General features: G+C 42.3%; 1 protein-coding gene across 11 annotated transcripts in view; it reads left to right on the forward strand.

The window, feature by feature from the left end:
* The window catches only part of MYO5A (myosin VA), a 226,862-nt gene that overhangs the window by 72,756 nt on the left and 140,726 nt on the right, over positions 1-13,380 (forward strand). For all 11 annotated transcript variants that reach the window (XM_029575888.1, XM_029575892.1, XM_029575893.1 and 8 more), the window contains exon 2: positions 809-919. In XM_029575888.1, coding sequence (XP_029431748.1) covers positions 809-919 — 111 coding nt within the window. The remainder of the gene's footprint in view (positions 1-808; positions 920-13,380) is intronic.

The raw sequence follows: 13,380 nt of genomic DNA on the forward strand, positions 1-13,380 counted from the left end.
TGGTGTCCCCAGGCCTAGGGAGATGCAGCTGCTGCCACCATCATCAGGGCCCAGGCACGGGAAGAGACATGGCTGCTGCCGTCATTAGCAGGGCCTGGGGGGAAAGACACTGGTGGGGGCCCTGGCCTGGGGAAGGATAGGACCACTGTCTTTATTGGTGGGGCCTGGGTAGAGATGTTGCCAACAGTGGAGGTGCTGCGGTTGCCAATGCTGGAGAGACCCAGGGAGGGAGACCTGCACTGTGGCACAGCTGGCAGGGCCTCTACAGAGACGCCATGGTCTAGGGCTGCCCTTCTCACTGGGCCCCTGTAGGAGAGAGGCTGGAAGGGAAGAGGAGGGGAGAGGGACCTCGTGGAAGCAGGAAAAGAAACTGGGGTAGAAAGGGTGTCTGGAGAAGAGGGAAGAGGAGGGCAAAGAAAAGCAAAAGGTAAAACTAAAGAAAAATAATACAAAAAAGAAACAAAAAATAAAGTGAAAAAAAAAATGTTCCTGATCCCTAAAAATATTTGGCTGGAAGTTAAGTAGTCTAAATCTCTTTCCACCCCTGGAATTCAATAATGTAATGAAGATTCATATAACTGAAGACGACTATCTGCAAGTTTTGTTTTTTTTCTCAGAGAAAAGCTATTTGAATGATGCCCTAGGTACTAAGCACTTTCCTCATAGACAGAAAATGGGAGAAAACCCCTTAGTTCATGGTTCTGATCCGTACTGATAAGCCCGAAGCTGTGTGTTTCTTGGGTTTGGCGCTGCCTCTCTAGACTCGGTCCCTGGGGAGGTTCTTACACTCTCTTGATTTGTCTTGCAGTATGCCCGGGTATGGATCCCAGACACAGAAGAAGTCTGGAAGTCGGCAGAACTCCTCAAGGATTTTAAACCGGGGGATGTGGCGCTTCAGCTTCGTCTTGAAGAAGGCTCGGTAAGACCTTATTTCAGTTTTTATATGCACCTGGTTTGTGACCTATTTGTAATTGTAACCCTGCTGTGCAGGCTTGCTCAGTGGACTTATATATTTTTACTGAATTGGAAATTATTATTATTTTTTTTTTTATAATCTGTTTATTGAGTTTTTAACACCATCAGCTGCAGATACATGTTCGTAGTTAAACAAGTAAAAAGCATTAAATAACATCAACCACGGTATGGTCCAATCTGGAACCTCGTGTGATAACTTTCATTAAACAATAAACAATAGCCTATTTGGCAGTAGAAACTTTAACCCAATCAGTGAGAGTGGTTCTATCGACTAGTCAGGGTCAGATAAGTAGTGTAAGTAGATTGTGTCTGCTTGGTGTCTATATCCCTTTCCTTTCCTTCCCCCCCCCCTCCCCTACCCCCCCCCCCCCCCCCCCCCCCCATTCAGCCCATCTACCGAGTTAATGGACCTTCATACCCAATACCTGTGCCAATGTGAGCCCATTCCGTGCCCAGTAGAAAATGCCGTGTCAGGTATTAAAGTAATCCATGTACAAAGGACTTTCAATAGCTTCAATACATGATAGGGTAGTCTAAAACAGTGCGTACAACAGACATAAAAGTAGCAATGATGATGGAACATATCCCAATACAATCGAGATGTATATATCAAGGCCTTATTAATCTGTATAGAAAATACCTGATATGCCGGGCATACACATGAGATAGCTTGACAGGGCTAGAATACATGTCATCTAATTGACAGTGCATGGCTACGATCTAGTACAGGTTGTAGGTTTCAAATATGCGTAGAGTGCTTCCCATATATTTTGGATTGTGCAGAGTTTCTTAAATGAAGTATTCCTAGCTGTGGCATATTCAAGGCTACTCAGAGATATCATCCTAGTAAACCAAGCGTCCACATTAGGGGTGTTCTCTGTCAACCAGGATCAATTTCTTTCCCAGTAGTCCTGCCCTGTGCAAAAAAAAGTACTGTGTGTGGCGAGGGATCCCAAGACAAATGTGTGGTATAGCCAACAAACCACAAGTTCGGATCTACTGGTAGAGAGTGACCAAGGATTTTAGAGCATAGTGTAGCAATATCTCCCCAGAAGGGGATAATACATTGACATTCCCAAAAACAATGAACATATGTACCTATTTGTGCTTTACATTTTGGGCAATGATCAGTAGTAGCTATTCGAATTTGGTACGCTTTGGCGGGGGTAATGAAGAATCGCCAGATGAATTTATAAAAAGTTTCTTGCAATAGAACATTATCAATAATATACCTGGAAATTATTTTTTATAAATCGCTTGAACATAACACAAACCCATCTTGCAGGACACTGCCACTATATGGTGCAGCATCATTTTAGTATCGGGAACCAACATACACCAAAGCTTTTGGGCGTTCCGCAGTGAATCCTCCCAGAACAAACTCTGAACTGCACAGTTGCCCTAAAACAAACATTTGGCCCCCTGTAATTTACATTTAGAAGACCTGTAAGAAGATTCCACACCCTCCGTCTACAAACAGAGTCTAACGCCACGAGGGGAATTTTCCAAAGCCGTTTCCCTGCATTTTCATGGAGATGTTCCTGGGCCTGGGTTATGCTAAGGACGGCAACAACTCGCATACTTCTGCGTTTTCAACACTACGCAGGTTTTGGCCAGAAAGGGCGCCCGCAGAAAAGCAGGCGCTGGTCTCTGCAGGTACATTTTCCATGGGCAGTTCTCAAAGGATCCGTGGATTTTCCATCTGCCTGCACAGTTTTGAATATTTTCAGTATCCTAGTATATTTATCACATGCTTCAAACAAGTCTCCAAGCATGATACATCAAAGCATCAAACATTTGATCCAAACAAAATATCAACAGAATAAATAAACTGCAACACACAAAAAAAAACAGGATTACATTTTCAGTTGTGGTTTAATTTTGTCTCTGCACAGATATAACAAGTACAGTAAAATTGCAATTTTTCAACAAATAGAACAAATTTAAAATCTTGCCACCAGCAGCAAATTGCCAATTTACTGGTGTCATTATTCACCAGTGGCCTAGAAATAAACCTGGTCTGATGCATAATACAGTCAAATGGTCTACCAAAGAGTACACTAAATAGCCAGTATTGAAAATAATTTACTTTCACCCCAGCACCAATTTACATCTTAGCTAGCAGAATTATAAACCAAAAAATCTGTCACCTTGTCGCCATTGTCTTACATTGGAGAAGATCCCTTGTAAGTTTGGCTTCAATAGGGAGCATATTTCAGAGCATGAGAGAGCCCAATGTCTGGTGCGTGCCGGGCGAGCTTTCCTCAACGATAGCTCTGAACGGAAGGCATGCTGGGAGCACCTCAATCATCTTACAGGAAAACAAGGAAAAAGAAAATGCTGAAAGTAAGTTGAACCATTCTAGAAAAAAAGCTTTTACAGAGTAAGATTTTAAAATTGCATGCACCGTAAAATGGGTAACCAAAGAAGCTCAGACAAGACAGGAGTGAGGTGGGCCTCCAGAGCCAGAGATAATCCTGGCTGCACTGTTTTGGATTAATTGAATCTTGCGAATTGATTTGCTGGCAAGCTCAACAGCAGATTAGAATTATCAACCGAACTACTGCTGCTAGGTCAGCCTTTGAAAAATATAGACAAAGCTTCCTAACCAGTTGAAAGGGAAAAAAGGAGCTCCTTGAGATGTTAGGCGTATCATATGTCTATCCATTGATCTAGTGTAACTCCAAGCTTCATGCAGATTCACTAGGTGGTAATGTCATAGCACCCAAGACCAGAAAAGTTACTCCTAAGAGCCCAGTTTACCAAGGCTCTTCTCCCTTTCAGGTTTGCTCAATGTGAAAATATAGTGTAGAACATAAAATGTGTTTTATGTAATTGTTTGTTCAACTCCTGATGGTCTATGGGTTCTTTCCTAAGTGGTCAATCAGGTAATGTAGTGGACCAGGGCTGAAAGTGCTCAATAGCAAGGCTGACCAAGTCCTTTCTGTGGCAGAAATAACTAAGAATACTCCCAAAACTTCAAAGTCAAAACTTCAAAGTCAAAATTAATAATAAAGAATCACCCTTAACTAAATCCAACCTTGGTGTGCCTCAGGGTTCCTCCCTATCCCCAACCCTCTTCAATATTTACCTCCTTCCCCTCTGCCAACTGCTAACTGATCTTAATCTAATTCACTATCTGTATGCAGACGACGTGCAGATTTTAATTCCTATCACAGATTCTATTTCAAAAGCGCTCGCCCACTGGAATAACTGCTTTGTATCCATCACCAATCTACTCAATAGATTAAATTTGGTCTTGAACGCTGCAAAGACAGAGATCCTCCTCATCTCTTCAAATGAAGAAAATTTTCCCTCATCATCTCCTTACAACTCGTACTTCTCCCACAAGCATGTGAGAGACCTTGGAGTATTTCTGGATAACAGATTAAACCTAAAGAAAACAGTTAACACCACAGCCAAAGACTGCTTTTACAGACTCCAGATCCTTAAACGACTCAAACCACTACTATTTTTCCAAGACTACAGGACAGTCCTCCAAGCGTTGCTATTTGCCAAGATAGACTACTGCAGTGCCCTTCTTCTAGGCCTCCCTAAATCCACTATCAAACCTCTGCAGATGATACAAAATGCGGCAGCGAGACTACTAAGAAACACCAGCCGCGGAGAGCACATCTCTCCCATCCTCGGAAAACTTCATTGGTTACCAGTGAACTTTAGAATCCTCTACAAATCAATCACTCTTATACACAAATCCATTCATCATCAACTCCAACTCGACCTTGAAATTCCCTTAACTCTATACTCCTCCAACAGACCTATTAGAGATATTCATAAAGGCACTTTAAATTTCCCCCCCATGAAAGCCACACGCCTTTCCTCGACCAAAGACCGAGCATTTTCAACAGCTGGACCATCCATTTGGAATAACATCCCTTCAAACCTCAGACTGGAACCCTGCCTCTCAACTTTCAGAAAAAAACTCAAGACATGGCTCTTTCACCAGGCCTTCCCCGATCCCCCAGACTATCACTAATCGCCTACACTTTCTTGGCCAATTCGGTCCTCTATCCTTCAAAACGATGGACCTTGGCTCCCTCAAAACGATGAACCTTGGCACCTTCAAAACGGCAGACCTTGGCACCTTCAAAACGGCAGACCTTGGCACCTCCAGTTTTTAATCATCTTTAGCTTTAACCCACATTGATACTGTACTGTATACAATAATCTGTATTGCACTATTGTACCATGTAGCAATCTCTTCCTACATGTCTTCTTTTTCTTATCTGTTCTTTCTTCCAGCGTTAAGCTTCCAAGTTTTTTACTCCTTGTTAATTGTAACTTTGCCTTATTCACCTCTATTGTTATTATCCTCAGTTATTTGTCTTAGTTATCCCCTTGTTCTTTGTAAACCGATCCGATATGGTTTTACTATGAAGGTCGGTATAAAAAAGTGTTAAATAAATAAATAAATAAAATAAAACTCTGGTTCCAGCTGGTCTGACTTGTATTTACACAGGAAAAATATTTTCCAGATGCTACACAGGAACAAACTATGAGCTCAGTTCACAGAAAGCTGTGCTGAGCCTTTTGATTCAGGTTCAGTGTTTGCAAGGTGCAAAGTTAGATATTCCAGATCATGTTCCCTCTCCTTCTGGGGCTTATCCCATTCTTGGATTCTCTTGGAATTTTGGGATCAGGTTCTCAAGTTAATAATTAATGATTTTATCTATCTTACCCCAACTTCAGGTAAACCACACGGAGAAAACTTTAGGATTTGAAGCCATGCTGCTTCTCCTTCCATGGACTGGCTTTCCTCAGTGAATCTTACCCATTCCAGCATTTCTGAAAATAGATCCCACATTTATGCTCACGGTTCAAACTTCAGATTGTGTTTCATTGGGGAAGAAACACTTTACTGTTGGGGTGTATTGTCATCCTGAGAGTTATAGCTTCACCCGGAGCTGGATGTTTTCCCTCCTGCAGGCGCTGCCTCCTCAGCTCCTTCGGGGTTTCTGCCTTTCGGCATGCTCGTACTCAAGATGCTCTTCCTCTGCTGACCGTCTGAACGTGCCCCCCCCCTAGAGTATCTGTGTAAGCATTATCCAAGTTCGATCATCCTGTTTTTTGTAAGAAAACTTCTTGTCATGGTTATTGTTTAGAATGTAAACCGACTTGATTAGTAATTCTGTTACTGGAAAATCGGTATATAAAAGTGCTAAATAAATAAATAAAATAAATCTGTCCCTGGGACACTACCACCAGGGCCATGAAACGTAGGGACTCCCCTCTCTCTGGGACGTAACACGGTGCCCAGGGGCCGCATCTAACAAAGGCGTTGCTGGATTAAGTGTACTATTGATGAAGCCTTTGCTTTTTGTCCTGGGGGTGCAGCTATTTGCTGTGGACCAATTTTTGTTGTGCAGCTCACACCAACAAATGGGGTTGTGGTGGTCATGATCTAAGGATATTTTTCCAGACCGCATCTTTTCTTGTATCGTGATCTGTGTCATTAAAAAAAAAAAGAAACCAGTTCTTGAGCTTGATAAGAGCCATTGGAGAATTCCAATCTCCGTGCAAGCAGGAAGGAGATAAAACGTGATTGTGATTTGGTCAATTTGCCCATCTCCCTCCACCCCCCCTTGGATCACTTTCATTGTAGTCCAAAAACCATCATCTCTCTCAACAATACTGAAGTAAAATTGCAGGAAAAATAAAACATAAAGAAGTGTTGCAAATGCAGGACTGGGGAAGACTAAAGTTAATAGAACTTTTGTAATTAAATTAAAATTGTCTCTAACTCTTGAGAGCCCAATAAAAACCGAAGCCGGTGATGGTGTTTACTAATGATGTCGTGCACAATGTGAGTTACCTCAAGCTTCAGTATAAACCAAGCTCCGTTTCCCATGTTCTTTTTATTGCTGTGCATGTCTATGACATTTTTACAGTTCTCGGGATGCAAATTAAAAATGCTGCCAGTTCAGTGTGAAAACTGTGGCTACATTAACAGGAAGGACAAAAGATTCCTTCATCAGTTAAATACCCAGACTCAACCTGACCCTAGATCTGTTGAGCAATGTTTCATAATCAGGTACAGTTTAGACTTTTGGGATTTATACCACCCAGGTGTTAGATTCTAAACTACTTTGTTTATTTTGTGAATCAGGATTGGGTTAGCATTGTTAGCATATGACTGCAGAATGTCTTGTCTACTCTTTGTCTGATAAACCCATTCATTGATACCTAAGAGACAGAGTGGATTCTGGGATCAAATAATGCCCTGTCAGGATGGAGATAGCTCTGTACTAGAGAGACAAGCAACCCAAGTGGCCTTAAAACCCACAGGAGTCCATAAGTCATCCCATAGAAACTGCTTAGAAGGTTGATAATATATAATTCTATGAATGTATTGCTTCAGAATTTGTGCTAGCACAAAGCACTACAATAGGAAACAGAAAAATAGAATGATTAAAGAGAATAAAGATAATGAATTTTAGCTTACATTTAACCCTCCAATTTGGCAGAATTGATCTTTTCTGTGTGTGCAAAAGGCTGGAAACAAGAAGGAATATGGAGAACTGAGCACTGTTTCAGGAAGGCAAATTTTAAAAGTTCCAACCAGAATCCGAGGCAAAATTCTCAATTAAGTGCTTTTCGCAATAACTCCAAGTGATTATATAGTAAGTGTCAGTCAACTGCCTTTCCCCTTCACCAGTAGAGTTGTGTCTAATTATTAATATTACCAAGTTTGATTTCCAAACTGTATGCATCACTGAATGAATAAGAACATAAGAACATGCCATACTGGGTCAGACCAAGGGTCCATCAAGCCCAGCATCCTGTTTCCAACAGTGGCCAATCCAGGCCATAAGAACCTGGCAAGTACCCAAAAACTAAATCTATCCCATGTTACTGTTGCTAGTAATAGTAGTGGCTATTTTCTAAGTCAACTTAATTAATAGCAGGTAATGGACTTCTCCAATAACTTCTCCAATCTTTTTTTAAACACAGCTACACTAACTGCACTAACCACATCCTCTGGCAACAAATTCCAGAGTTTAATTGTGCGTTGAGTGAAAAAGAACTTTCTCTGCTTAGTTTTAAATGTGCCACAAGCTAACTTCATGGATTATTATTATTTTTTACCAAACTTGAGAACAAGAATGTCAGTTGGGTACTGAACATACAAGTCAATATGAATATATCACTGTCTTACCTTCTGTAAAAGATACAGCCATTGGCACCAGGCTTGGACTGAAGAAGGTGCTAGATATTGCTTGGAGCACTTGGTCACGAAATCTGTGGGCATCTAACGATGACGCACTTTTGAAAGGAAGTTACAGAGTTGTTTAGAGGAGAGGTTTTACCAGAGGCCAAGCTATGTCTGCTTGGTATGTTAATACTGGTCAGTTCAGAATATTCTGTTCTAAACCATTAGAATTTTTCAGAATAGCAATGCTTGTTTATTGTATTATGTTGCTTTTAACTCTTTATTTTCAGAATTGTTTTGAAAAATTAACAAGTCAAACAAAGACAATCAGAATATGGATATGTAAACAAAAGAAATGCTAGTAATTTGAAAGACAGAGACAGAAGAATTATTATCCAATAAGACCACAATAATGGGGTATGTTGCTTTTAAATGTAATCTGCCAAGATAAATGAATGATTGGTGATGATCAAATTAAATAAAAGAAATAGAATGATGCATCAGTGCTGACCAGTGGATATTCAACATTAGGAGGGTAACTCTAGCATTTAAAATATAAAGTAAGAGGGGCAAAACAACATTAAAATCACACTTGGCCTCCTTAGATTAAATAATCTATGATCTAATGAGGGCAATTTGAAAATTGCCCATCCTGTATATGAGTAATTGTTGGGCACCGTACCTACTTTTACCTGCTTTTTCTTGGAGGCATTTCTGCAGTGGGGTTAGGCCAGGAGAGGCAGCAATGCATGCATTTTTGCATTTTCAAAATTATACACATTGTTTTGGCTGGAGAAAGTGCCCACTGAAAAAGCAGACGCCAATCTCAGCACTTTCTTTTTTTCTTGTACAGTTTCTCATTCTGGTGCAAAACCTGCAACCCACCAACTTTACAGCTACCTGCAGCGTTTTGGAAATTTGCCAGCAATAGATAAATATTCTGTGATATACTGTGAGGAGGCTGCACTGCCCCAAATGAGAAGAACTTCCTGATCTCTTCCTTGTAGACCTGGATAATTACAACAAACAGGAAGAATACTTGGTCAGCTGGAAAAAGATGCAATGTCTGTTTTTTGTCTTTATTGGTTCATGACACTTGAAACTTTTCATGTAAATGAAGTTAAGGTTGAAAAAGAATATGATAAAAGATTATTTAAAAAGGACAAGAAAGTGAGCAGATGGCAAGGTTGGATTGGCTTTTGTCTCACAACTAACTACTCAATCCCACTGTGAGGTCTATGAACAATTCCAGTTAAATAACTACTAGGCACTAGCCCAGGGGTGGCCTAGAGCCACAAACAGGTCTGGCTTTCCGGATGCCCATAATGAATATGCATGGGAGAGATTTACATACAACGAGGCAGTGCAAATTGGCAATTTGTGTGCACAACTCTGAGCTGCACACACAACTCTTTGAAAATATAATACTAACACATTTTCATTCTTTTCAGACACACTGCTGATTTGATTCATTCCATTTGAAACAAGCCAAAAATCAGCTTTTTGTTCCAAAAAACACATTTGTTTCTAACGAATGCCCATTCCTATTCCATAGAGATGATGTAATTGGGATCAAGTCAAACCACCAAGACAGTGTCTTGCTGAACAGAGCCATGTGCGCCTGTGGACAGTGGGAGTTTACAGGATTAGGGCAGGAAGAGTGGCCTAAGGATTAGAGCAATGAGCTGAGAACCAGGGAGACCAAGGTTCAAATCCTGCTTCTGCCATAGACACTTACTGAGACCTTGGGAAGTCATTTTATCTCCCACTGTCTCAGGTACCCATTTGGATACTAAGCTCTTTTGGGAAGGGACTTATTGCACCATTGTTCAGTGTTGCATAAATCCAGTAGCACTGTAAAAGGGTTGTGTTATTATAGGGGGAGATTTGTATTCTTTGCTTTGTTGAATACGTCAAACAGGAGGACTGGAGATAGCTACAACTGGGCAGTAAAGGCTGGAGCGCATGTGGAAAACAATCTTTGAAATCAACTCAGCTTTTCAGATTATCCTCTGGCCAGTTTCTCACCTCAATTGCCTCTTCCTCTGCTCTCGTTCAGAGACTTACTTTCTTCCTTTGCCCTTATATGGTTTTATTTCTGATGTTTTTATGCCCTTTTCAGAATAAAGAGTGTGTACTTTGTAACATGTTCAAATTCCATTCCTTCTGCTGCTCTTCACCAGTTCGTACTTTCCGCGTATCTGTGTAATGGCTGTGTAGGGTCCTATTAAAGACCAGCCCAGCAGCACCCCAGTCTTTCTCAGCCATGTCCGTTATCATGAGCCTGATAGCAAGGTGCTTTCATAAACTTTACAGGCCAGTAGTGCCTCAGGTGTGACCTACACAACAGTACTGTGATTGCCACAGGGATCAATGGAGAATGGTTAAGAATACTGAAAGCTGCAAAGAAGGAACTTTGTTCTGGCACCTTCTGTACAAAAGGTAGAATTTGGCCCTACTGGAGTCCTTTATGCAGGCCAAATCATTTCATGTTTGCTGTGGATTCCTTTTGTCCACGCACCTCTGGGAAGATCTCGCTTATGTCCAGAATCTACCTGACTAACTTTAGAGAGTTATGTTCTTCTGTGTTCACATCTGGAAATGTAAATACATTTCAAAGCAATACACTGAGAGCAGACTATATTTGCACTGATGCTGCAAGAGGATTAACGGCGAGAGCGTTCTTGCCCTTTGACAACTTCGCTTTGGATGTAATTGGATATTACAGGGCAGAACCGAGCAGATCTTCTGTTTTAGCACATATACGTGTGCATGCGGCTGTGCCTCAGAATATAAAAGTTAGGGGTATTCAAAATAGACATGAACATTTTACAGTTTGCTTGTCTCTTTTTAGCTCGACAGTTTCCTTCCTGCTGAATCAGTCAGACCTGGGATGTGATGGCCATGAGCCTTCATTCTCAGCTGCCCAGAGATTTTTCTCCTATTTTTACAACTCCCCTCACCTCCCAACCCAAACAGATCTAGTCTGGTGACTGCAGTCCCGGTCCTGGGCTAGGAGCCTTGCACCAGGGCCTCTTTGCAGAACTCTGCGATCCTTGGCCTTAAATCTGGCCACTACGTGTCATTGTACAACTGACTCCCCTCCCCCGGGGGCCGTGTGTGCTGCCTTCACAACATCCCCAGCCTGGGCTGGCCCTAGAGTGGAAGTTCTGAACCGGAAATTGAATCAGAGTCCTCCACATTGCAGGGTACTGCAGTGCCGGCGAGCATCGGTCTGGGCCTGGCACGTACATTTTTAATGCAGATGGGTGAAATGCTTATACACGCATTGCTTTATGGCAGTAGCAGGTGTATGAGTGCGTAGACTCTGTGCTATCTTGTAGGTGGCTCTTTCAATAGCAGATAAAGCATACAGGTGCTTACTATTATTTAAAGATGAATTGACTGGTGCTTCTCCAACCTCTGAGCCATTCAGCGTAAATTTCGGAAGAACTCAAACTCCCAGGCTGCCCTGCAGGTTCTAATGTGTCTGCTCATCTACGTTCTGGCCTAGGATTGCTTTCCTGGCGAAGGGTGACCTGTGGTTCCTCTCCTCTGGATTTGTTTGTCGCGTTTCTGTTTCTCTTGATTTTATGTATCTGTAAGTCCTGCTGCAGGCAGCCTCACAGTAAAAAGTGAAGGGAATTCTTTTTATTATTTTTCTCCTGTAAGTTCCTGTATTTATAGAGAGGGTAATTAATTTTCAAAGGGACTTGCATGGGTGGCGTAGTGTTACATCCACAGCATCTGCACAAAAATTCTCTTGGACTTATACGCATATAAGGCAGCTTTGAAAACTGATGTGATTGATGTGCATATTCGCTGGCAAAGTTATGTGTGATGTTACAAAAATATCTCATTTAAGCACTTTCACACCATTTAAAAAAAAAAAAAAGGTTTGGACAAATTCCTGGAAGAAAGGTCCTTAAATCTAGGCGTCATAGTGGATAACACATTGAAATCATCGGTTCAGTGTGCTGTGGCAGTCAAAAAAGCAAACAGAATGTTGGGAATTATTAGAAAGGGAATGGTGAATAAAATGGAAAATGTCATAATGCCTCTGTATAGTTCCATGGTGAAACTGCACCTTGAATACTGGGGTAAATTTTTTTTAAAAAGCGCGATCGCGTACTTTTGTTTGCGCAGCAGGCGCAAACAAAAGTACGCTGGATTTTATAAGATACACGCATAGCCGTGCGTATCCTCTAAAATCCTGGATCGGCGCGCACAAGGCTGCCGATTTTGGGCAGCCTGTGCGTGCCGAGCTGCGCAGCCTGCCTCCGTTCTCTCCGAGGCCGCTCCGAAATCGGAGCGGCCTCGGAGGGAACTTTCTTTCGCCCTCCCCTCACCTTCCCCTCCCTTCCCCTACCTAACCCACCCCCCCGGCCCTATCTAAACGCCCCCTTATCTTTGTCCCTAGATTTACGCCTGCGAGAAGCAGACGTAAATCTACGCGCGCCAGCAGACTGCTGGTGCGCCGTCTTCCAACCCGGGGGCTGGTCCGGAGGCCTGGACTATGCCCCCGGGCCGGCACCACGCCCCCGGTCCTGCCCCCGAAACGCCGTGTCATCCTGTCCCGCCCCCCGACATGCCCCCTTCAAAAAACCCCGGGACCTATGCACGCCCTGGGGCTCTGCGCGCGCCGGCGCGCAAGGCCCTGCTCGCGTAAATCTAGGCGGATTTACGCGAGCAGGGCTTTTAAAATCCGCCCGACTGTGTACAATTCTGGTCGCCGAATCTCAAAGATATAATTGCGATGGAGAAGGTACAGAGAAGGGCTACCAAAATGATAAGGGGAATGGAACAGCTCCCCTATGAGGAAATACTAAAGAGGTTAGGACTTTTCAGCTTGGAGAAGAGACGGCTGAGGGGGGATATGTTAGAGGTGTTTTAAAATCATGAGAGGTCTAGAACGGGTAGATGTGAATCGGTTAGTTACTCTTTCGGATAATAGAAAGACTAGGGGGCACTCCATGAAGTTAGCATGAGGCACATTTAAAACTAATCGGAGAAAGTTCTTTTTCACTCAACGCACAATTAAACTCTGGAATTTGTTGCCAGAGGATGTGGTTAGTGCAGTTAGTATAGCTGTGTTTGAAAAAGGATTGGATAAGTTCTTGAAGGAGAAGTCCATTAACTGCTATTAATTAAGTTGATTTAGAAAATAGCCACTGCTATTACTAGCAACGGTAACAAGGAATAGACTTAGTTTTTGGGTACTTGCCAGGTTCTTA

This window comes from Rhinatrema bivittatum, chromosome 13, assembly GCF_901001135.1.
Source record: "Rhinatrema bivittatum chromosome 13, aRhiBiv1.1, whole genome shotgun sequence".
In the NCBI taxonomy this organism is placed as follows: domain Eukaryota; kingdom Metazoa; phylum Chordata; class Amphibia; order Gymnophiona; family Rhinatrematidae; genus Rhinatrema; species Rhinatrema bivittatum.